A 25,432-nucleotide genomic window follows, 5' to 3' on the forward strand; every position below is an offset into this window, starting at 1 on the left:
CTGTAGGGTAGCCTGTGATGCTGGCAGATTGTCTAGAGACCCAGGCTAGTAATGCCTGTCTCTGCCAGCTAAAATGACTTCTGTAGGGTAGCCTGTGATGCTGGCAGATTGACTAGAGACCCAGGCTAGTAATGCCTGTCTCTGCCAGCTAAAAGGACTTCTGTAGGGTAGCCTGTGATGCTGGCAGATTGACTAGAGACCCAGGCTAGTAATGCCTGTCTCTGCCAGCTAAAAGGACTAAATCACTGCTAATGCCAAAACCAAAATCCCCGGAAATACAATTGCTTTAGTGCTTTCACCAGGCATTGTTCTAATCCATCCTCATGTAATGCCCCAGGTGCAGATTTCAGAGCAACCCCATCCTTAGCCCCATCAGCGGATTAAAACCATCATATCCTCCACGGAAGTAGACTTTGTTTTGGTTTTTCTGGGCTGGAAAATAAGGCCATAATGAAACAAATAGATGTCTGACCTTTTTTTGTGAAACTGAAGGCTGAACCCTGTCTGCTTTTGATATAATCCATCTGACCAGGAAGGAATGAGGATGATTAATGACTAGGTTTGTGGACCGATAGGGCCTCCTCCCACCCTATCTCTCTCTCTCTATCTCTGCCTGCCTGTGTATGTGGAAAAGAAAAGAGATGACGCAATGTTGTGCCAAGCCGATCTGGCCAGGGAGAGGTGACTGTGGGTGACTCACCTCTATAGGCCAGGGCCACACAGGGTGACTCTCCACTGGCCTTCTAACACCTGTCCCCTCCACCTCCCCCCTCCCCCCCCACCCCCCCCCCCTCCACCTCCACCCCCTCCCCCTCCACCCCCACCCCCCTCCACCTCCACCCCCACCCCCCTCCACCTCCACCCCCTCCACCTCCACCCCCTCCACCCACACCCCTCCACCCCCCTCCACCCCCACCCCCCTCCACCCCCACCCCGTTTTTCTTTCTCCCCTCTGTCTTGCTTTTATGTGAATCCAGTCTGATTTAACACAAAGCTCATTACAGACCATTTATAGGGAGACTTCTGGTTTTACTATGCCATGATGAACTCTGACCTTAAAAGGGATACTTTGGGGTCCCCCCAGAGTCAGATGAACTCGTGGATACCATTTTTATGTGTCTGCGTGCGGTTTGAAGGATATTGCTAACTGGCGTGCTAGCAGATACCCATAGACTTTCAGTCATTGTACTAGCACTTGTTAGCATTTGCTCGCGAAACTACTTCTAACTTCCTTCATACTTGACACAGACCTTAAAATGGTATCAACTAGTTAATCTGATTCTGGGGAAGTTGTTAAAGGGCCTCATTGCTGAAAACCCCTAGTATCCGTTTAACAGGACCAAGCCTCTCGGCCACAAAGATATTTATAAACCACAAACATGGAATCTCCGTGAAACAAGTCGAACCCCTCAAACTCACTCTTTTTAAATGTACAGCAATGTTTATTTCCCTGACCGCAATGGCCGGTGCATATATGGTGTGTGGTGCAGGCCAGCACTGGTATTCCCATTAAGTTAGAGGGACCCAGGCTGTTAAAATAGGACAACTGAGAAGTATGTAGGTTCGCTAGCTAGTCTGTTTGTTTTTGTTTTCTCAGTTCTTCCTGTGTGGTTCATGGCTTGACTAGGCAGGTTACTGTGAAACACTGTCTTTGTGACAACTCCTGATGTAAAAAGGACTTTATGAACACTTGATTGATTGAGCGATTGGTTTATTGATTGATTGGGTTCTGTCCTATACTTTAGGCTGGGTTATTGTAAAGCATTATGTGTCAAGATAACAGGAAATTAAATGTGAAATCTATTGTTTGCTCAATGTTTCTCCTGCTCTCTCATACAGGATCGTAAGCTGTCTAAGACGGAGCGTCAGAGGTTCAAGGAGGAGGCTGAGATGTTGAAGGGTCTGCAGCACCATAACATTGTACGCTTCTACGACTCCTGGGAGTCTCCCTCCAAAGGAAAGAACTCCAAGTGCATCGTGCTGGTCACAGAGCTTATGACATCAGGCACCCTCAAAACGTGAGTAATACTGACAAGCTTGTACGCTTTTATATACACACACACACACACACACACACACACACACACACACACACACACACACACACACACACACACACACACACACACACACACACACACACAACACACACACACACTAAACATTTTGGTGAACGTCCACCTCTCCAGTCGTCAACCTCTGCCGTCTCATCCCCACTACTGTTGTTCTCTGCCACCAACGGAGATATGAAAATGTCAAAGGAAATATCTTAATGTTATTTGTCCTTCTACTAAAACCTTTTCCTTGTTCCATAACCTTCATATTATGCGTAGGCACATCTGCTAGTCAAATAGGGCTTTGTGAGTGTTCCATAATAAGCACTTCACAGCTGTGTGTGAGCCCTGAGAGCAGAGTGGTACCTCTTACCAGGATGCTGTTGTCTCACCATGACCAGGACGCATGTCCATCTCCCTACCTCCCTGCTGCTAGCTAGTCTACACTCGGTCTGGCACACTAGAGCCACACACACACACACACACACACACGACAAAACCCCTGACAATGTAGAGAGAACAGAAGCGGACAGGACAGGGGGGTACCAGGCTCTGGCCCAGTGGTGTTTGTGGCAACAATAAAACCTGAATGTAGAGCAGACAGCTACAGTAGAAATGGGCAACGGACTGCGTGCCGCCCACCACCCCAACTTCCATGGGATTGATGCATTGTGGGAGAGCTGGGAGAGTTGCCCACCTGCCAGCTGCTGCTGCTGCAGATTCCTCACATTCTTGATAGAGAGGCGGAGGCAGGGAGCGAGACTGAGGTAGAGAGAGCGAGACAGGCAGACAAAGTGAGGGGGAGGGGAGAGAGTGAGACAAACGGTGAGGATGGAGAGAGACATGGAACGAGAGAGAGCGACAGATGAAGGGAGGGGAGAGAGGGAGACAAACGGTGAGGATGGAGAGAGACATGGAACGAGAGAGAGCGACAGATAAAGTGAGGGGGAGGGGAGAGAGCGAGACAAACGGTGAGGATGGAGAGTGACATGGATGAAGGGAGGGGAGGGGAGAGAGCGAGATAAACGGTGAGGATGGAGAGAGACATGGAACGAGAGAGAGTGACAGATGAAGGGAGGGGAGAGAGCGAGACGAACGGTGAGGATGGAGAGAGACATGGAACGAGAGAGAGCGACAGACAAAGTGAGGGGGAGGGGAGAGAGCGACAGATAAAGACAAAACGAGAGGGTGTCAGTGTGGCTGCCTGTCCAATCTGCTGTGGTGTGGTACCAGTACTGACCATGTGGTGCTAGTCTGTCTGGGCCCACAACAGGACAGACAGTGCAGCTCAGGACTCTGGACCAGACCAGCAGCTCCCTCCTGTGGAAGAGTCAGTGTGCTGTGTCCTAAACGACTGCACCTTCACTATGGGGACGGTAACACTGTCATGGCCTAGATTATCCACTTCCTGTAACACTGTCATGGCCTAGATTATCCACTTCCTGTAACACTGTCCACTTCCTGTAACACTGTCACGGGGGGGGGGGGGTGTTCAACATGGGAGCCTGAGCCCAGTGCAGAAAGAAAAGACACTGAGGTCTGGCACTGTAACACTCAGGGTACTGATCCAGATACACACATGTAGTCTAAACACAGGTGCACGTATACACACCAGGGATTTGTCTGCCATTTAAATCCTTGGGCGGGCCGTCTAAGTGTTTGTTTGGGCCTGCTAAGTCCAAACAGGGTTTTTAGAAATACATTTCTGGATGGACGTTTTCAGTGTAAACTTAAACAACTATAACCAGATTATTATAAAGTATGTAGAAAATAGTATGTATGTGTAATATACACTGCTCAAAAAAATAAAGGGAACCCTAAAATAACACATCCTAGATCTGAATGAATGAAATATTCTTAAATATTTTTTTCTTTACATAGTTGAATGTGCTGACAACAAAATCACACAAAAATTATCAATGGATATCAAATTTATCAACCCATGGAGGTCTGGATTTGGAGTCACACTCAAAATTAAAGTGGAAAACCACACTACAGGCTGATCCAACTTTGATGTAATGTCCTTAAAACAAGTCAAAATGAGGCTAAGTGGTGTGTGTGGCCTCCACGTGCCTGTATGACCTCCCTACAACGCCTGGACATGCTCCTGATGAGGTGGTGGATGGTCTCCTGAGGGATCTCCTCCCAGACCTGGACGAAAGCATCCGCCAACTCCTGGACAGTCTGTGGTGCAACGTGGCGTTAGTGGATGGAGTGGATGGAGCGAGACATGATGTCCCAGATGTGCTCAATTGGATTCAGGTCTGGGGAACGCGCGGGCCAGTCCATAGCATCAATGCCTTCCTCTTGCAGGAACTGCTGACACACTCCAGCCACATGAGGTCTAGCATTGTCTTGCATTAGGAGGAACCCAGGGCCAACCGCACAAGCATATGGTCTCACAAGGGGTCTGAGGATCTCATTCAGGCTACCTCTGGCGAGCACATGGAGGGCTGTGCGGCCCCCCCCCAAAGAAGTGCCACCTACACCATGACTGACCCACCGCCAAACCGGTCATGCTGGAGGATGTTGCAGGCAACAGAACGTTCTCCATGGTGTCTCCAGACTGTCACGTCTGTCACATGTGCTCAGTGTGAACCTGCTTTCATCTGTGAAGAGCACAGGGCGCCAGTGGCGAATTTGCCAATCTTGATGTTCTCTGGCATATGCCAAACGTCCTGCACGGTGTTGGGCTGTATAAGCACAACCCCCACCTGTGGACGTCGGGCCCTCATACCACCCTCATGGAGTCTGTTTCTGACCATTTGAGCAGACACATGCACATTTGTGGCAGGGCTCTGGCAGTGCTCCTCCTGCTCCTCCTTGCAGAAAGGCGGAGGTAGCGGTCCTGCTGCTGGGTTGTTGCCCTCCTACGGCCTCCTCCACGTCTTCTGATGTACTGGCCTGTCTCCTGGTAGTGCCTCCATGCTCTGGACACTACGCTGACAGACACAGCAAACCTTCTTGCCACAGCTCGCATTGATGTGCCATCCTGGATGAGCTGCACTACCTGAGCCACTTGTTTGGGTTGTAGACTCCGTCTCATGCTACCAGGAGAGTGAAAGCACTGCCAGCATTCAAAAGTGACCAAAACATCAGCCAGGAAGCATAGGACCTGAGAAGTGGTCTTTGGTTATCACCTGCAGAACCACTCCTTTATTGGGGGTTTCTTGCTAATTGCCTATCATTTCCACCTGTTGTCTATTCCATTTGCACAACAGCATGTGAAATGTATTGTCAATCAGTGTTGCTTCCTAAGTGGACAGTCTGATTTCACAGAAGTGTGATTGACTTGGAGTTACATTGTGTTGTTTAAGTGTTCCCTTAATTTTTTTGAGCAGTGTATATAAACTCAGCAACAAAAAAAAGAAACGCAAAAAGACATTTTTCAGTACCCTGTCTTTCAAAGATAATTTGTTCAAATCCAAATAACTCCACAGATCTTCATTGTAAAGGGTTAAACTGTTTCCCGTGCTTGTTCAATGAACCATAAACAATTAATGAACATGCACCTGACGAACGGTCGCTAAGACACTAACAGCTTACAGACGGTAGGCAATTAAGGTCACAGTTATGAAAACTTAGGACACTAAAGAGGCCTTTCTACTGACTCTGAAAAACACCAAAAGAAAGACTCCCAGGGTCCCTGCTCATCTGCGTGAACATTCCTTAGGCATGCTGCAAGGAGGCATGGGGACTGCATATGTGGCCAGGGCAATATATTGCAATGTCCGTACTGTGAGACGCCTAAGACCGCGCTACAGGGAGACAGAACGGACAGCTGATCGTCCTCGCAGTGGCAGACCACGTGTAACAACACCTGCACAGGATCCGTACATCCGAACATCACACCTACGGGACAGGTATAGGAATGCAACACCTGGAATGCACAATCCCTCCATCAGTGCTCAGACTGTCTGAAATAGGCTGAGAGAGGCTGGCCTGAGTGCTTGTAGACCTGTTGTAAGTCTGGTCCTCACCAGACATCAACGGGCACAAACCCACCATCGCTGGACCAGACAGGACTGGCAAAAAGTGCTCTTCACTGACGAGTCGCGGTTTTGTCTCACCAGGGGTGATGGTCGGACTTGTGTTTATCGTCGAAGGAATGAGCGTGACACCGATGCCTGTACTCTGGAGTGGGATCGATTTGGAGGTGGGGGGTCCGTCATGGTCTGGGGCGGTGTGTCACAGCATCATCGGACTGAGCTTGTTGTCATTGCAGGCAATCTCAATGCTGTGCGTTACAGGGAAGACATCCTCCTCCCTCATGTGGTACCCTTCCTGCAGGCTCATCCTGACATGACCCTCCAGCATGACAATGCCATCAGCCATACTGCTTGTTCTGTTTGTGATTTCCTGCAAGACAGGAATGTCAGTATTCTGCCATGGCCAGTGAAGAGCCCGGATCTCAATCCCATTGAGTGTAACAGTATAATTTTAAACCGTCCCCTCGCCCATACCCGGGCGCGAACCAGGGACCTTCTGCACACATCAACAACAGTCACCCACGAAGCATCGTTACCCATCGCTCCACAAAAGCCGCGGCCCTTGCAGAGCAAGGGGAACTACTACTTCAAGGTCTCAGAGCAAGTGACGTAACCGATTGAAACGCTATTTAGCGCACACCGCTAACCGTTTCACATCCGTTACACTCACCCCCCTTTTGACCTTCCTCCTTTTTCCGCAGCAACCAGTAATCCGGGTCAACAGCATCAATGTAACAGTACAACTTTACGTCCGTCCCCTCGCCCATACCCGGGCGCGAACCAGGGACCTTCTGCACACAACGACAACAGTCACCCTCGAAGCATTGTTACCCATCGCTCCACAAAAGCCGCAGCCCTTGCAGAGCAAGGGGAACTACTACTTCAAGGTCTCAGAGCAAGTGACGTAACCGATTGAAACGCTATTTAGCGCACACCGCTAAGCTAGCCGTTTCACATCCGTTACATGAGCACATCTGGGACCTGTTGGATCGGAGGGTCATTACCCCCAGAAATGTCCGGGAAGGTCAGACAATCTGGAAAACTTCAAGAACTTTGAAAGTTTCTTCAAGTGCAGTCGCAAAAAACATCAAGCGCTATGATGAAACTGGCTCTCATCTCATGAGGACCGCCACAGGACAGGAAGACTCAGAGTTGACTCTGCTGCAGAGGATAAGTTCATTAGAGTTACCAACCTCAGAAATTGCAGCCCAAATAATTGCTTCACAGGAAGCAGGAGACTGTGTAAATCAGGCCTTCATGGTCGAATTGCTGCAAAGAAATCACTACTAAAGTCCTTTTGGTTTGAGTCCAAATTTGAGATGTTTGGTTCCAACCGCTGTGTCTTTGTGGTTGAGAGAATGAGAAGGGTGGCTACTTTGAAGAATCTCATATAAAATATATTTTGATTTGTGTATTACTTTATTGGTTACTACATGATTCCATGTATTTTATTTCATAGTTTTGATGTGTTTCTTATTCTACAATGTAGAACATAGTAAAAATAAAGAGAAAAAAACCCTTGAATGAGTAGGTGTGTCCAAACTTTTGACTGGTCCTGTACATGAAGCCAGTGATCACTCCTCATCAGTGATGGTTACTTTAATAATCATGAATCACCTGTAACAGCTGATAGAAATGTTACACCTCATCTCACCACTGCTTGTTTTATTGTATTTGTTCTCAATGCTTTACCTCACATTTATAATGACAACTTTTACTGGCGAAATTAATATTTAAAATGTGTTGTAGGTACTGTACATGAAGAGGTTCAAGGTGCTGAAGATGATGGTTCGTCAGCTATATCAGAACAACACTGGTTAGAAATGTCCCAAAGTCTCCTCACGGTTTGTTCTTATTCTGTTCTAGGTATCTGAAGCGGTTCAAGGTGATGAAGATCAAGGTTCTCCGTAGCTGGTGTCGTCAGATCCTAAAGGGGCTCCACTTCCTCCACACCCGGGCCCCTCCCATCATTCACAGGGACCTGAAGTGTGACAACATCTTCATCACCGGCCCCACTGGCTCCGTCAAGATAGGAGACCTGGGATTGGCTACGCTCAAACGGGCCTCCTTCGCCAAGAGTGTCATAGGTACGACCACATAGGCTGATTTACTGACATTTTAACCTTTTTGACCCTTGACCTTTCACCTTCCACCCCAACACCTGTGTCAAAGCCAGATCCATTCCCTCGTCCCTTCCCGATCTCCCCACAGATGGTTGAATTTAAAATATATTAGGATTTAAATGGACACCTTCTGGAATGGAATGTGAGGGTTTCGGGTGACGGGGTTGGAAGGACTGGATAAAAGTTAAATATATTTAAAATTCATTCCTGACTTCTTTTTAAAAAGTGTTTAAGATTCCAACCACTGTTTGTCGTAAGCCGACCACAGGTTTTCAGCGCCTGGCTCTCCCTGACCGTAGTACTCCGTGGGCCTCCAGTTTCCTCCAGGGCTGGTTGTGTTGGACTGGTCTCGGGGTGAAACTGGGGAGCCACCCCGGCTCTGCTGTGCCATCCAGTTCCCTGTTTTAACAAGGGGAAAACACCGTTTTGGTCTCTGTTCCCCCATCTGAAAACAATCAGTTACGCCAGAAAAAGCTAATTGAAATTCATATTAGGCAGGTGAAAGCACTCTGACTTTCCATAAACTGTGGTGTGTTGGAGCTTGTAAATTGCCCTAATGACAGCAGGTCTTTAGCCACATCGTGAAATCCCACAAATGTTGACAATAAATGTGGAGTTTTCCCCTCTTGTGGGTAAAAAACATATTTTCTCTTTGGCTTTGGGTGGAGACCTGTGGTTTGTTTACTTTAAGCCTGATTTAAAATCTAAGATGCACATGCTGACAATGATAATGAATGTTCCTGAAATGGCCCCCTATTCACTATATAGTGCACTACTTTTGAACAGTGCCCGTAGGGCTCCCATAGGGCTCTGGTCAAAAGTAACGCACTATATAGGGAATAGGGGACCGTTTCAGATGCAGTAATATCTCTCTCTCTGAAATGTTTTCCTCGTGGGTTTTGTGTTCTCCCCCTCAGCGTTTTAAGATCACCTGATACGGCCATCTCTATCTGCTCATCTAGCTTTTTCCCCTTAATCAACCTGTTTTCTTTTTTGTCTATCTATGCTCTTTGAGTATTTAAAACATGTAGGCTCTCCCTCATTCTGCAGTACTGGGTAATAATATCATATGTACTGCAGTCACAGTAAGTGGTTCTGGTAAGTGAAAATAAACATTAAATAAATATTTCCCAAAAATCTAAATAATAGTTTTTCTGTGTAAGACCTTTGCTTCTCACCAGTGTCACCAGGTGCACGGAACAGAGCAGTTTAGTTCAGTGTGTAGCTATGGGATGGGCTTTATCTCAGGGCCTAACCAACCTACTCTAACCTTTGCTTCCAACAGGTCAACTAACAGGTAAGTGACACTAAGACATGTATCGTGTTTCTCTGGGAAAGGTGAGGTTTTGACACAAGTTAGTTCCATAGCTACGTTGATAACTGTACCAGTAGGACAAATGTAGTAATAAAGGCCCTCGATTGGCTATTTCAGACTCAGCTGTTACAAAGCTATCCAATCAGGCGTTTGTGTCTGAATGGGGAGGGGATTAAACTTACATTTACCTGTCTGTCTGGCTAACAACCTGTCGTCCTCTCAACCCCTCTCCTGTTTGAGTCTTCTCTAACCAGACTGCTCCCAATTGCTTGATTACAAAGTATCAGCACAAGGGCCAATCAGCATGTTCTGTGCACCTGTCCCCCACTTCTCTCTCTTAGCCCCAATAAAAGGCCTTACAGAGAAAAACTTGTGCCTGTTTCAATTCTGACTAAACTGAATCCAGCTTCCCCCTTCTCTTTTATTTATTTATTTATTTATTTATTTTGCTCCCACCATTCCCCCTCTCCGCTCTCTCTTCTGTCTCTCTCCTCGCAGGTGGTACGTCGGCGGCCTGTCCCGTGGCTTCGTCCTTTCCTCCTCTCCCCTCTGGCCCTCTTGGGTGAGTTGGGCCGGAGGAGACACAGCAGTGTGAGGCACAGAGAGTTCTGAACCCGTTCCGTTTTGATCCGTTTCAAGGTACCCCAGAGTTCATGGCCCCTGAGATGTATGAGGAGAAGTATGACGAGTCAGTGGATGTGTATGCCTTTGGGATGTGCATGCTGGAGATGGCCACCTCAGAGTACCCCTACTCCGAGTGCCAGAACGCTGCACAGATCTACCGCCGAGTCACCAGCGTAAGTGTCCCCCATCTTAAAATTCCTTGGTCCAGCCCCTCCCCCTCCAGCCCCCCCCTCCAGCCCCTCCCTTCTCCAGACCCTCCCCCCTCCAGCCCCTCCCCTTCCGGATGTCACTGCCAATTACACTCTTTCTCTTCTAGCTGCCGTTCCTCTCTTCCTCTCCTCTTCTCCACCCTCTCTAGTTTTTTCTTGTTCTGTGTCTCTCTGTGTCTCTCATTCCTCTGGGTTGCAGTCAGTCTCACAGTCACTAGGCCTGTATGTGTCTGTGTGGTTTGTTCTTTATGGTCTCAGTCGATCATAAAGCTCATGTTTGATCACTAGGGAGGAGGACTCCACGTCCTCATCCACCTCCCCTCCCCCCGGGGGCAGGGAGTTTAACCACACACACACACACACACACACACACACACACACACACACACACACACCCTCCTTGCTTTGTGCCGCCCGGTATTCTCCATTCCCCTATAGTCACCCAGCCAACCCCATCAAGCAGCATATCATTTATGATGTTGAGATTGGGGAGATTCTGCCTCCGCAGTTTCGCAATGAGTTCCACCATTCAGATGTCTGCCATAGACTGTTGAACTAGGACTCTGACACTGGGAGGAGTGTCTTGCTTTGATATGGTCAGGTTTTTACAAGGATTCAACTGTCAACTCTGAATGGGACTAATAACGAATACTGATGTTATAGATGTTATCTGACTTTTACTGTTGCTAGTCTGGTTGCCAGGGAACGACCGCTTCACTCCACTACAGAATCTGTATTCACATACAGCACATTACATTTTATTTGTTGTAATTAAGATGTTTACAATAGGTCCCCTAATGTGCTGGTCTCGCCAGTTTGCTGATTTGGTAAACATATAGATCCGGAGACCTAGCTGACCCAATTGTATTACTATTTCCAAGCACTGAGAATGAGGAAGGTCTTCCTGAGTGCAGAGAGGACATTTGAGTCTTGTTATTCCTCATCATCAGTGGCTGTGTGACGAGGCATGGCCTTTCTGTGCTAACCTGTTCCCAGGTCTGTTGGTGCTGACTCACCAACTGACTGCACAAACAGATCTGGGACCAGGCTAGTCCTGTGCTTACTGCCTCTCCTCTGTATAGTCTCCCTAGGTTCCCTCTGCCTGCGCCACCCCACATCTCTTTATCTCATCTGTTATTAACTGATGACCTTTCATTTTCTATTTTCTCTTTCCTCAAATTGGGTTGTTTCCTCTCCGGCCTGGTAAAATAGAAGCAGTCATGAGCTCTGTCTGGTTTAGATGGAGCCGTGGCCACGGTCACATGATGCTACTGCTATAGATGGAAAAAGAGGAAGGCTTTCTGACTGTCCCAAACTACACCCTATGTCCTATGTACAGTAGTGCACTACTTTTGACCAGGGCCCATGGCACCCTAGGGGACAAACCCAGAGGCTCAGTGAGGGATTCTGTGAAGGTCACCAGTAGGGGGAGACGGTGGGTCTACTGTGCTGTGGTGTGTTCTTATATTGAGAGAAGTAGAGAGCAAACCTGTCTGCATTCCATGCTTCCTCAGCTGCTTCTGTAGATCACAGACGGTTCTGTGATTTGTCCAGACAGCCTTTACTGACCTCAAGTGTGGGAATTCCTCAGTCAACCAGTAAAGCCAGTATAGGCAGGCTAACCCCCACACTGGTGAAATCATTCTGCAGGAAGAGCGATCCTGAAATACTCCAAATACCATAGAGGTTTTGCCCTACATTCTCTTCCGAATCACTTTTCTTCAATGACCTGAAACCTAAAACTCAGTCCTCCAGTTGTCCTCAGTGTCAGCAAGGCTCTCTCTCTGTCATGTCTTCAACACACAGACAGTCCCCATCTCCCACTGTCACTCACTGACTTCCCCTCCTCTCTGACTCCTCTGTACCCCCTCCTCTCTGACTCCTCTGTACCGACTCCCCCTTCTCTGTACCGACTCCCCCTCCTCTGTACCGGCTCCCCCTCCTCTGTACCGACTCCCCCCCCTCTGTACCGATCCCCCTCCTATGTACCGACTCCCCCTCCTCTGTACCGGCTCCCCCTCCTCTGTACCGGCTCCCCCCCTCCTCTGTACCGACTCCCCCCTCCTCTGTACCGACTCCCCCTCCTCTGTACCGATTCCCCCTCCTCTGTACCGACTCCCCCTCCTCTGTACCGATTTCCCCCTCCCCCTCCCCCTCTTTCCCCCACTCCTCTGTACCGACTCCCCCCTCCTCTGTACCGGCTCCCCCCCCTCCTCTGTACCGGCTCCCCCCCCTCCTCTGTACCGACTCCCCCTCCTCTGTACCGGCTCCCCCTCCTCTGTACCGACTCCCCCTCCTCTGGCTCCCCCTCCTCTGTCCCGACTCCCCCTCCTCTGTACCGGCTCCCCCCTCCTCTGTACCGATTCCCCCTCCTCCCCCCCCCCCTCCTCTGTACCGATTCCCCCTCCTCTGTACCGATTCCCCCCCTCCTTTCCCCGATTCCCCCTCCTCTGTTCCCGACTCCCTCCTCCTCTGTACCGACTCCCCCTCCTCTGTACCGACTCCCCCTCCTCTGTACCGACTCCCCCTCCTCTGTTCCCCCTCCTCTGTACCGATTTCCCCCCTCCTCTGTACCGACCCCCCCCTCCTCTGTACCGACTCCCCCCTCCTCTGTACCGACTCCCCCTCCTCTGTACCGGCTCCCCCCTCCTCTGTACCGACTCCCCCTCCTCTGTACCGACTCCCCCCTCCTCTGTACCGACTCCCCCCTCCTCTGTACCGGCTCCCCCCTCCTCTGTTCCCGACTCCCTCCTCCTCACAGGATATCCTGTCCATCCTAAGGGGCCACAGAATCCCAGGGAGGGAGAGAGGAATGACACAGCCCTCATGTTGGCTGTGAAGGGCTTCCATAATGGCCTGTTGGAAAGGGGACTGTGGAGAGTTGTAGACAGCAGCTGAAGGATGTCACCTCATCTAGTGCTTGGTATTCTAGTGGACAGGGGCTGACAGGAAGACATTCTCTGAGGGGAGGCTGGACTATGTTTTGGGGGCTGCCCTCCCTTTTACACCAGTTCATCCGTTAAGCTTTGATCCCTCCTTATAGTCCTGGAGGTGTTTTAATCACCCGACACAACTCTGCAATCAGAAACACTTGTAGGGATGGCCGGGTGGATGGCCGGGTGGATGGCCGGGTGGATGGCCGGGTGGATGGCCGGGTGGATGGCCGGGTGGATGGCCGGGTGGATGGCCGGGTGGATGGCGGGTGGATGGCCGGGTGGATGGCCGGGTGGATGGCTGGGTGGATGGCCGGGTGGATGGCCGGGTGGATGGCCGGGTGGATGGCCGGGCGGATGGCCGGGCGGATGGCCGGGCGGATGGCCGGGCGGATGGCCGGGCGGATGGCCGGGCGGATGGCCGGGTGGATGGCCGGATGGATGGGAAAAGTAATCAATGTCTTTTTGTGTTACTGCCATGAGATCTCATCATGCAGACAGATGTGACGGTCTTTTTTCTTCTCTTTGACTGATCTCTTCATTGTGATGTGTGTTTACATAACCCTGCTGGTCAAAACCAGGCTCCCATGTACTCAGAATTACTCCATGTCATCAGTGGAAGTCTATAGTGAGGTTTTTAGGAAATCCCAATGATTTTTAAGTACAGGACAGACAGACGGCTAGTCAGTGAGGAACCGTGCTTATTGACCGTCATGGCTGATTGCGGTGGTGGGTGACCTCCGCTTTAGGGGTCACCACACAGGGTTGTCTGGGAGATGTAAATCCTGTGTTATGATAATGACGGAGCAGCTTCCCTGGACCCCCCCCAGTCACTGTGACTCTGCATGCCATTCTCCTGTGGGATCAGAGTAGGGATTTGTCATGGGAATACAGGACTATTAATACTTGACCCGTCTATCAGATTGGTATGGATTTTAGCTGCTGGGAACTAACGTGTAACCTATGGCATTTCCTTGGATGTGGTTAAGAGGAATCAATGTGAGCTGAAGTACCCAAGTGGACCAATTGGGAATCAATCCCGTTGCTCCAACTCAGTGATCCATCACATTACTTCTTGGAGGTATTTTGCTTTAGGAAAGTTGTGTGGATACATCATGTCAGGTTAGAAATTGGCTTCATGTGAAGTACTGAAGATAAAAATGAAGTCCTTTGACTCTTAGACAGACTGTGTCAGTGACTGTAGAGCTGCAACCCAAGAAAATCATGTCTTGTCATGTTACTCACACACACACACACACACACACACACACACACACACACACACACACACACAATCCAGAGCGCGTCTGGATGACGCTGATGGTATATAATGACCCAGCGTGCTCCCGTCTCTCTCCCCCGTCACTCTGTTCTCCCAGCTCTGTAGACCGACTCTTATTACAGCCTCCTGCCTCAGACTGTTACCCTCAGTGACCGTTCCACTGGCTGCGTCCCAAACGCCACCTATATAGTGCACTACAATTTGACCAGGGCCCATCTAGGAAATAGGCTGCCATTTGGTACACAGCAGCTTGCCTCCAGTCCAGTCATTTGGTACACAGCAGCTTGCCTCCAGTCCAGTCATTTGGTACACAGCAGCTTGCCTCCAGTCCAGTCATTTGGTACACAGCAGCTTGCTCCCAGTCCAGTCATTTGGTACACAGCAGCTTGCTCCCAGTCCAGTCATTTGGTACACAGCAGCTTGCCTCCAGTCCAGTCATTTGGTACACAGCAGCTTGCCTCCAGTCCAGTCATTTGGTACACAGCAGCTTGCCTCCAGTCCAGTCATTTGGTACACAGCAGCTTGCTCCCAGGCCAGTCATTTGGTACACAGCAGCTTGCCTCCAGTCCAGTCATTTGGTACACAGCAGCTTGCTCCCAGTCCAGTCATTTGGTACACAGCAGCTTGCTTCCAGTCCAGTCATTTGGTACACAGCAGCTTGCCTCCAGTCCAGTCATTTGGTACACAGCAGCTTGCCTCCAGTCCAGTCATTTGGTACACAGCAGCTTGCTCCCAGGCCAGTCATTTGGTACACAGCAGCTTGCCTCCAGTCCAGTCATTTGGTACACAGCAGCTTGCTCCCAGTCCAGTCATTTGGTACACAGCAGCTTGCTCCCAGTCCAGTCATTTGGTACACAGCAGCTTGCTCCCAGGCCAGTCATTTGGTACACAGCAGCTTGCCTCCAGTCCAGTCATTTGGTACACAGCAGCTTGCTCCCAGGCCAGTCATTTGGTACACAGCAGCTTGCTCCCAGGCCAGTCATTTGGTACACAGCAGCTTGCCTCCAGTCCAGTCATTTGGTACACAGCAGCTTGCCTCCAGTCCAGTCATTTGGTACACAGCAGCTTGCTCCCAGTCCAGTCATTTGGTACACAGCAGCTTGCTCCCAGTCCAGTCATCTGGTACACAGCAGCTTGCCTCCAGTCCAGTCATTTGGTACACAGCAGCTTGCCTCCAGTCCAGTCATCTGGTACACAGCAGCTTGCTCCCAGGCCAGTCATTTGTATATAATGTCCGGGGTATTTTCATCCCTTTGTTTGCTGGAGAGCTGGACTATTTAAATCTGCCAGACCGGACAGACGGATTCTTAAGAGCAATTTAAAAAAACATACGTTTATATATGAATTCTACTGTGAATTATAAAAGGAACGCACAGCTTTGAGAACTGACGTTAACGCCCAAATTATAAAGAGCTGGGAAGTCAAGTCAACGGCCGAGTGCAGTCAGAACGTTAGGTTGGAATAATACTGGGACATTTAGAACATGATGATCGTGCCCCTTTAGGGTAACAGCTGTTTGGAAAAACAGCTGTTTGGAAAATGAAGAGCTGTTTGGAAAATGAAGAGCTGTTTGGAAAATGAAGAGCTGTTTGGAAAATGAAGAGCTGTTTTGACATTTCTGCATGTTTTGGTGGGATGGAGTTTTGGCCTTCCATGGTGACATCACCATGCGGTAAATGAGTTAATAGACCAATAAGAAAGAGTTCCAAACCTCTCTGCCAATAACGGCAGAAATAAAAAATGAATCCTCCCCACGCAGAACACTCCCAGAAAGTTCTAGTAATATTCTTGCTTGAGAAATGTCTCTTTGCTAAGAAGCTATATTTTTGCTTCTTTTTGACCATTTTAATTGAAAACAAATGACTGTAAGGCACTTATTTGTTCCCCAAAAAGGATTTGGTATTGAGATAAAAGCTGATGTATTGGACTTTTATAAGATCATAATTAGTCCTTTTCTCTTTCCACAATGGGGTGATTCCCCATTGACTAAGTGACAATTTGACTTAATTGGAAGACAGGATTCACCCTCACATACCTAGCGAGTCCACCCACACCGTCCTCACATCAAGTCTCTCCACCCTCCCTCTGCCTCTGGTCTTTTGTAAAGCATTGTAAATGTACCTTTTAATTTCTCTCTCCATTGTTGGCTGTTCTGTGAGGGGGCAGAAAGGAACCAGCATGTAACCGACTTAATGGACCTCTATTCACTGTGAGAGTTTCACCCGTAATGAGGCCTTTTTAATCACCCTGTTATTGGAATACGGTCCTCCTTAATTCCATTACCTCTTCCGCTGTCATCCCTTACTTTGTTTGGCCCCAGGAATCTCTAGGTGTGTGTGTGTGTGTGTGTGTGTGTGTGTGTGTGTGTGTGTGTGTGTGTGTGTGTGTGTGTGTGTGTGTGTGTGTGTGTGTGTGTGTGTGTGTGTGTGTGTGTGTGTGTGTTATATAAGCACAGGTTCTAGATTGGAGGGACAGGGGGGGGTTGGTAAAGACTGAGAAGCCACTGTGTTGGGAACTGGAAAGGACAGAGCCTGCAGAACTCGATGTACCAGGTTACAAGAGTTTAGTGAGTCCAACTCTCTCTCTGTCGGACCTGTCTCTCACTCTCACATCCCGGTAAGTCTCTTTCTCAATCTCTTTTTCTCTCTTTCTGTCTCTACCTTTCTCTGGAACATTTTCTTCTCTACTGTTTTGACAGTTTGCTTTTCTTTTTATACGACTGTCGGATGGGGGGGGTTACTGCAGAGAAGAGACTGAGGTAGTAAGAGGAAGAGTTTGGTTCGTTGAGTTATTTCTATATTAGTCTCCGTGTTTGAGTCTGTGTTCTTGGCTCCTATTCCCATCAATGTTTCTGGGCTCAGGTTATATTGATCAACTTGGTATCAGGAGGATGACTTGTCTTGGGTTCAGGTTCAATCAGAGATGGGTAAGGGAGTTGCTGTTACAAGAAAATGTTCAGAGTATGTAACATGTAGCACACTGAATCAGGTGAATCAGTCCCTGGTCCTATCACACTTAGAGTACCGTCCAGTTATATGTTATACAGTCAGTCCCTGGTCCTATCACTCTTAGAGTACTGTCAGTTATACGGTCAGTCCCTGGTCCTATCACACTTAGAGTACTGTCCGGTTATACAGTCATCTACAGCAAAGAAAGATGTATACAAAAAGCTCCAAATCACTCAAAATGGGGCTGCCAGATTATCTATCTGTATGAATATCACCCAAATGCATCAGAATCTCTCATGGCTTCACGTTGAAAACAAATGACTATCCAGTCTTCTGATTTTCTTTAGGAACGTTATATTTATTTTTTTATTAAAAAATAAAATAAAACAGTATTTTCAGGTCAGTTAGTACATACTAGCAACACGCATAACCACTAAACCAGACAGGCAACCCAAGCCGTTAGTACATACTAGCAACACGCATAACCACTAAACCAGACAGGCAACCCAAGCCGTTAGTACATACTAGCAACACACATAACCACTAAACCAGACAGGCAACCCAAGCCGTTAGTACATACTAGCAACACACATAACCACTAAACCAGACAGGCAACCCAAGCCGTTAGTACATACTAGCAACACACATAACCACTAAACCAGACAGGCAACCCAAGCCGTTAGTACATACTAGCAACACACATAACCTGTAAACCAGACAGGCAACCCAAGCCGTTAGTACATACTAGCAACACACATAACCACTAAACCAGACAGGCAACCCAAGCCGTTAGTACATACTAGCAACACACATAACCACTAAACCAGACAGGCAACCCAAGCCGTTAGTACATACTAGCAACACACATAACCACTAAACCAGACAGGCAACCCAAGCCGTTAGTACATACTAGCAACACACATAACCACTAAACCAGACAGGCAACCCAAGCCGTTAGTACATACTAGCAACACACATAACCACTAAACCAGACAGGCAACCCAAGCCGTTAGTACATACTAGCAACACACATAACCACTAAACCAGACAGGCAACCCAAGCCGTTAGTACATACTAGCAACACACATAACCACTAAACCAGACAGGCAACCCAAGCCGTTAGTACATACTAGCAACACACATAACCACTAAACCAGACAGGCAACCCAAGCCGTTAGTACATACTAGCAACACACATAACCACTAAACCAGACAGGCAACCCAAGCCGTTAGTACATACTAGCAACACTCATAACCACTAAACCAGACAGGCAACCCAAGCCGTTAGTACATACTAGCAACACACATAACCACTAAACCAGACAGGCAACCCAAGCCGTTAGTACATACTAGCAACACTCATAACCACTAAACCAGACAGGCAACCCAAGCCGTTAGTACATACTAGCAACACACATAACCACTAAACCAGACAGGCAACCCAAGCCGTTAGTACATACTAGCAACACGCATAACCACTAAACCAGACAGGCAACCCAAGCCGTTAGTACATACTAGCAACACAATCCATAACCACTAAACCAGACAGGCAACCCAAGCTGTTAGTACATACTAGCAACACACATAACCACTAAACCAGACAGGCAACCCAAGCCATATTTTAGTACATACTAGCAACACAGCATAACCACTAAACCAGACAGGCAACCATATTTAAGCCGTTAGTACATACTAGCAGCACTCATAACCACTAAACCAGACAGGCAACCCAATGGCTGTTAGTACATACTAGCTGAAACACACATAACCACTAAACCAGACAGGCAACCCAAGCCGTTACCAGTACATACTAGCTGAATGGACAATCCATAACCACTAAACCAGACAGGCAACCCAAGCCATAACCACTAAACCAGACAGGCAACCTCAAATCCCGTTGGAACTCTTTACCAATCCATAGCTGAATGGACCTCTTTACCAATCCATATTTATAGCTGAATGGAACTCTTTACCAATCCATAACAGCTGAATGGACCTCTTTACCAATCCATATTTACCAGCATGGAACTCCAAGCCAATCCATATTTATCACTGAATGGACCTCTTTACCAATCCATAACCACTCTTTAAACCAGACAGGAATGGACCTCTTTACCAAGCCATATTTATCAGCTGAATGGACTCTTTACCAATCCATATTTATCAGCTGAATGGAACTCTTTTCCAATACAGAGCCTTTACCAATCCATATTTATCAGCTGAATGGAACTCTTTACCAATCCATATTTATCAGCTGAATGGACCTCTTTACCAATCCATATTTATCAGCTGAATGGACCTCTTTACCAATCCATATTTATCAGCTGAATGGAACTCTTTACCAATCCATATTTATCAGCTGAATGGAACTCTTTACCAATCCATATTTATCAGCTGAATGGAACTCTTTACCAATCCATATTTATCAGCTGAATGGAACTCTTTACCAATCCATATTTATCAGCTGAATGGAACTCTTTACCAATCCATATTTATCAGCTGAATGGAACTCTTTACCAATCCATATTTATCAGCTGAATGGAACTCTTTACCAATCCATATTTATCAGCTGAATGGAACTCTTTACCAATCCATATTTATCAGCTGAATGGAACTCTTTACCAATCCATATTTATCAGCTGAATGGAACTCTTTACCAATCCATATTTATCAGCTGAATGGAACTCTTTACCAATCCATATTTATCAGCTGAATGGAACTCTTTACCAATCCATATTTATCAGCTGAATGGAACTCTTTACCAATCCATATTTATCAGCTGAATGGAACTCTTTACCAATCCATATTTATCAGCTGAATGGACCTCTTTACCAATCCATATTTCTCAGCTGAATGGAACTCTTTACCAATCCATATTTATCAGCTGAATGGAACTCTTTACCAATCCATATTTATCAGCTGAATGGAACTCTTTACCAATCCATATTTATCAGCTGAATGGACTCTTTACTCTTTATCAGCTGAATCCATATTTATCAGCTGAATGGCTGAAACCTCTTTACCAATCCATATTTATCAGCTGAATGGACCTCTTTACCAATCCATATTTATCAGCTGAATGGACCTCTTTACCAATCCATATTTATCAGCTGAATGGACCTCTTTACCAATCCATATTTATCAGCTGAATGGAACTCTTTACCAATCCATATTTATCAGCTGAATGGAACTCTTTACCAATCCATATTTATCAGCTGAATGGAACTCTTTACCAATCCATATTTATCAGCTGAATGGACCTCTTTACCAATCCATATTTATCAGCTGAATGGAACTCTTTACCAATCCATATTTATCAGCTGAATGGAACTCTTTACCAATTATTTATCAGCTGAATGGAATCCATATTTATCAGCTGAATGGAACTCTTTACCAATCCATATTTATCAGCTGAATGGACCTCTTTACCAATCCATATTTATCAGCTGAATGGAACTCTTTACCAATCCATATTTATCAGCTGAATGGACCTCTTTACCAATCCATATTTATCAGCTGAATGGAACTCTTTACCAATCCATATTTATCAGCTGAATGGACCTCTTTACCAATCCATATTTATCAGCTGAATGGACCTCTTTACCAATCCATATTTATCAGCTGAATGGAACTCTTTACCAATCCATATTTATCAGCTGAATGGAACTCTTTACCAATCCATATTTATCAGCTGAATGGAACTCTTTACCAATCCATATTTATCAGCTGAATGGAACTCTTTACCAATCCATATTTATCAGCTGAATGGACCTCTTTACCAATCCAGCTGAATATTTATCAGCTGAATGGAACTCTTTACCAATCCATATTTATCAGCTGAATGGAACTCTTTACCAATCCATATTTATCAGCTGAATGGACCTCTTTACCAATCCATATTTATCAGCTGAATGGAACTCTTTACCAATCCATATTTATCAGCTGAATGGACCTCTTTACCAATCCATATTTATCAGCTGAATGGAACTCTTTACCAATCCATATTTATCAGCTGAATGGAACTCTTTACCAATCCATATTTATCAGCTGAATGGAACTCTTTACCAATCCATATTTATCAGCTGAATGGAACTCTTTACCAATCCATATTTATCAGCTGAATGGAACTCTTTACCAATCCATATTTCTCAGCTGAATGGAACTCTTTACCAATTATCAGCTGAATGGAACTCTTTACCAATCCATATTTATCAGCTGAATGGAACTCTTTACCAATCCATATTTATCAGCTGAATGGAACTCTTTACCAATCCATATTTATCAGCTGAATGGAACTCTTTACCAATCCATATTTATCAGCTGAATGGAACTCTTTACCAATCCATATTTATCAGCTGAATGGACCTCTTTACCAATCCATATTTATCAGCTGAATGGAACTCTTTACCAATCCATATTTATCAGCTGAATGGAATCCATATTTATCAGCTGAATCTCTTTACCAATCCATATTTATCAGCTGAATGGAACTCTTTACCAATCCATATTTCTCAGCTGAATGGACCTCTTTACCAATCCATATTTATCAGCTGAATGGAACTCTTTACCAATCCATATTTATCAGCTGAATGGAACTCTTTACCAATCCATATTTATCAGCTGAATGGAACTCTTTACCAATCCATATTTCTAGCTGAATGGAACTCTTTACCAATCCATATTTCTAGCTGAATGGAACTCTTTACCAATCCATATTTATCAGCTGAATGGACCTCTTTACCAATCCATATTTATCAGCTGAATGGAACTCTTTACCAATCCATATTTCTCAGCTGAATGGAACTCTTTACCAATCCATATTTATCAGCTGAATGGACCTCTTTACCAATCCATATTTATCAGCTGAATGGAACTCTTTACCAATCCATATTTATCAGCTGAATGGACCTCTTTACCAATCCATATTTCTAGCTGAATGGAACTCTTTACCAATCCATATTTATCAGCTGAATGGAACTCTTTACCAATCTAATGGTGTCTGAAAATCCATATTTCTAGCTGAATGGAACTCTTTACCAATCCATATTTATCAGCTGAATGGAACTCTTTACCAATCCATATTTATCAGCTGAATGGAACTCTTTACCAATCCATATTTATCAGCTGAATGAACTCTTTACCAATCCATATTTATCAGCTGAATGGAACTCTTTACCAATCCATATTTATCAGCTGAATGGACCTCTTTACCAATCCATATTTATCAGCTGAATGGAACTCTTTACCAATCCATATTTATCAGCTGAATGGATCTCTTTACCAATCCATATTCATCTCAGCTGAATGGACCTCTTTACCAATCCATATTTCTCAGCTGAATGGACCTCTTTAACAATCCATATTTCTCAGCTGAATGGAACTCTTTACCAATCCATATTTCTCAGGCAAATAGTAAATCCACCTAGACCATATGACTGGACAGGAAATAGAAAGAACATCTAATGCGATAGACCATATGACTGGACAGGAAATAGAAAGAACATCTAATGCGATAGACCATATGACTGGACAGGAAATAGAAAGAACATCTAATGCGATAGACCATATGACTGGACAGGAAATAGAAAGAACATCTAATGCGATAGACCATATGACTGGACAGGAAATAGAAAGAACATCTAATGCGATAGACCATATGACTGGACAGGAAATTGAAAGAGCATCTAATGCGATAGACCATGTGACTGGACAGGAAATAGAAAGAACATCTAATGCGATAGACCATATGACTGGACAGGAAATAGAAAGCGTCAACTGAACGTCAAATGTGTTTCCTGTCAGGTATTTTAATTGTCTACTTGTTGAAAGTTTGAAGTCTTGTTTTGTGGTGGTTTGTAATGTCTTGTTAATTGGTGTTGGACTCCAGGAAGATTAGCTAGCGTTATGGCGTTAGCTAATTGGATCCTAATTATTTTTTTTATTTTTTTATTTTTTACAAATGACTTGGTATCAGGAGGATGACTTGCCTTGGGTTCAGGTTGTATGGATCAACTTGGTATCAGGAGGATGACTTGCCCTTGAATCTCACTGCCCTGATGTTGGGCTGGACTTATTCATCTCAACAACTGGATCCTCTTGATGTGGACTTTATTCAAGTCCTGCGTTTCAAGACTCTTAGAACCATTTGTCCTCCCCGACCAGGACCTTTTTCTTTAAAGGTTGTGCATCTGATAAAATGCTGAATGGTGGAAATACAGTATTTATTTGGCCTGATTTGAATCAAATGAGCTTTTAGTCATTTATGTTCTATAGATGCTGCTTCCATCTGCGTCTGAAAGGATGGCAAAAGTATTGGTGTGAGTTCTGAAAATGTTGTGTCTGATGTTGATCAATGTTGTCCAGTAAAATGTGTTTGTATGGTAGGCTAATGGGGCTCGCATGTTGTGTGCATGTTGTCCAGTAAAACGTGTTTGTATGGTAGGCTAATGGGGCTCACGCATGTTGTGTGCACATGTATGTTTCTATGTTGACCAGTAAAATGTGTTTGTATGGTAGGCTAATGGGGCTCGCATGTTGTGTGCACATGTATGTTTCTATGTTGTCCAGTAAAACGTGTTTGTATGGTAGGCTAATGGGGCTCGCATGTTGTGTGCACATGTATGTTTCTATGTTGATCCAGGTATGCTTGGGGCCCAGGTTTACTGAAGCGTCTCGAGCCAGACTTTGGCTACATTGGGCTGAGCCGGTGACAGACTTCCAAGTCTGTCTCAGCTAGAGCTTCAGGCCTGCCACACCACACACTCCCTGAGTTAAATCAACACGGCTGGTTACCCTGGCTGTTTAGAGCTCACTGGGGCCCACAAAACACACAACACACACACTTTTATGGTCTCTGTCGTAAGGAAAATGACCCATTGCTACACTCAACCAGAATTGAAAGTTGTTTTTTAACTGAGACCCCCTCTTTTTCTCTCCCTTGATTCCTTGGCCTTGATCTTTCCACTAGACGCCCCCCTGCTCGATAATGAGGTGAAATGGGGGTCTCTGTTGGCCTCATGCTTCAGCTGGCACATTGATTTAATGTTCTCCTGTGTTTTGCCCCCACAGGGAGTCAAGCCGGCCAGCTTTGACAAGGTAGCCATACCAGAAGTGAAGGAAATCATCGAGGGATGCATCCGCCAGAACAAAGATGAGAGGTGAGCTAGGGGGTGTGTGTGTGTGTGAGCGTGTGCGTGTGTACTGTACACAAACACACACCTTGGGGTGCTGTTAGTCCTTTCATCTGTCATTCACACACATGATGTTCAGAGTCTGAGAGTCTGAGGGCCTGAAGGCCTTGGCCAGCCTGCCGCTTAGTTCTCCCTGAATACTTAGTCCTACAAACAGGCCCCACACACACACTGCCACTCTGAATCGCTACATAAATCTCCCACAGTTTGTGGACAGAGTGTTTTCCTTTTCCACTCTCTGTTCCTGTTGAACCAAAACAAGAGGAACTGAACCTGTATTACTGTCTCTAGCTGGCAACTACCTGTGTCTGTCAAAACCCCTCATCACTGTTTAAATATGAATGTCACTCATGGTTGCCTTGACTACGTGTCAGTTTTTGCCTAGAGCAGTATCCTTCAAAGTCGGGGTCGTGACACTGAAGTGGGGTCGCCAAAATAAAATACAAATTAACAGTACCGAATATTTTATGGGGCAAGAAACAAAAGTTTTAGAGAAAAAATCATTTTAAAGATACAGTTGTATGGAATAAATGTATTTATTGGTTTATTTTCATTTGGATAAGAGTTGAAAATCCAATGAATTGAAGGTTATTTGTTGATTTTTAAGGTTGTCATTAGATTTGGGATGGGGTCGCAAGAGATTTTTGGGAAAATAATGGGGTCCCCTGACATTCTACTGTAAAAAATGGAGTCCCTGCTGAAAAAGCTTGAATGCCCCTGGCCTAGAGGGGGAACAAAATGATTTGTTTTGAAGGACACTTATTT

The 25,432-nt window shown here is 46.1% G+C and overlaps 1 protein-coding gene across 1 annotated transcript in view; it reads left to right on the plus strand.

Moving 5' to 3' along the window:
- The window catches only part of LOC118379174 (serine/threonine-protein kinase WNK1-like), a 196,429-nt gene that overhangs the window by 102,884 nt on the left and 68,113 nt on the right, over positions 1-25,432 (plus strand). The window contains 4 exon segments of the mRNA XM_052503933.1: positions 1,840-2,018; positions 7,910-8,130; positions 10,121-10,278; positions 24,546-24,634. Of these exon segments, the coding sequence (XP_052359893.1) occupies positions 1,840-2,018; positions 7,910-8,130; positions 10,121-10,278; positions 24,546-24,634 (647 nt within the window).

Source organism: Oncorhynchus keta, unplaced genomic scaffold, assembly GCF_023373465.1.
Source record: "Oncorhynchus keta strain PuntledgeMale-10-30-2019 unplaced genomic scaffold, Oket_V2 Un_contig_1846_pilon_pilon, whole genome shotgun sequence".
Taxonomy (NCBI): domain Eukaryota; kingdom Metazoa; phylum Chordata; class Actinopteri; order Salmoniformes; family Salmonidae; genus Oncorhynchus; species Oncorhynchus keta.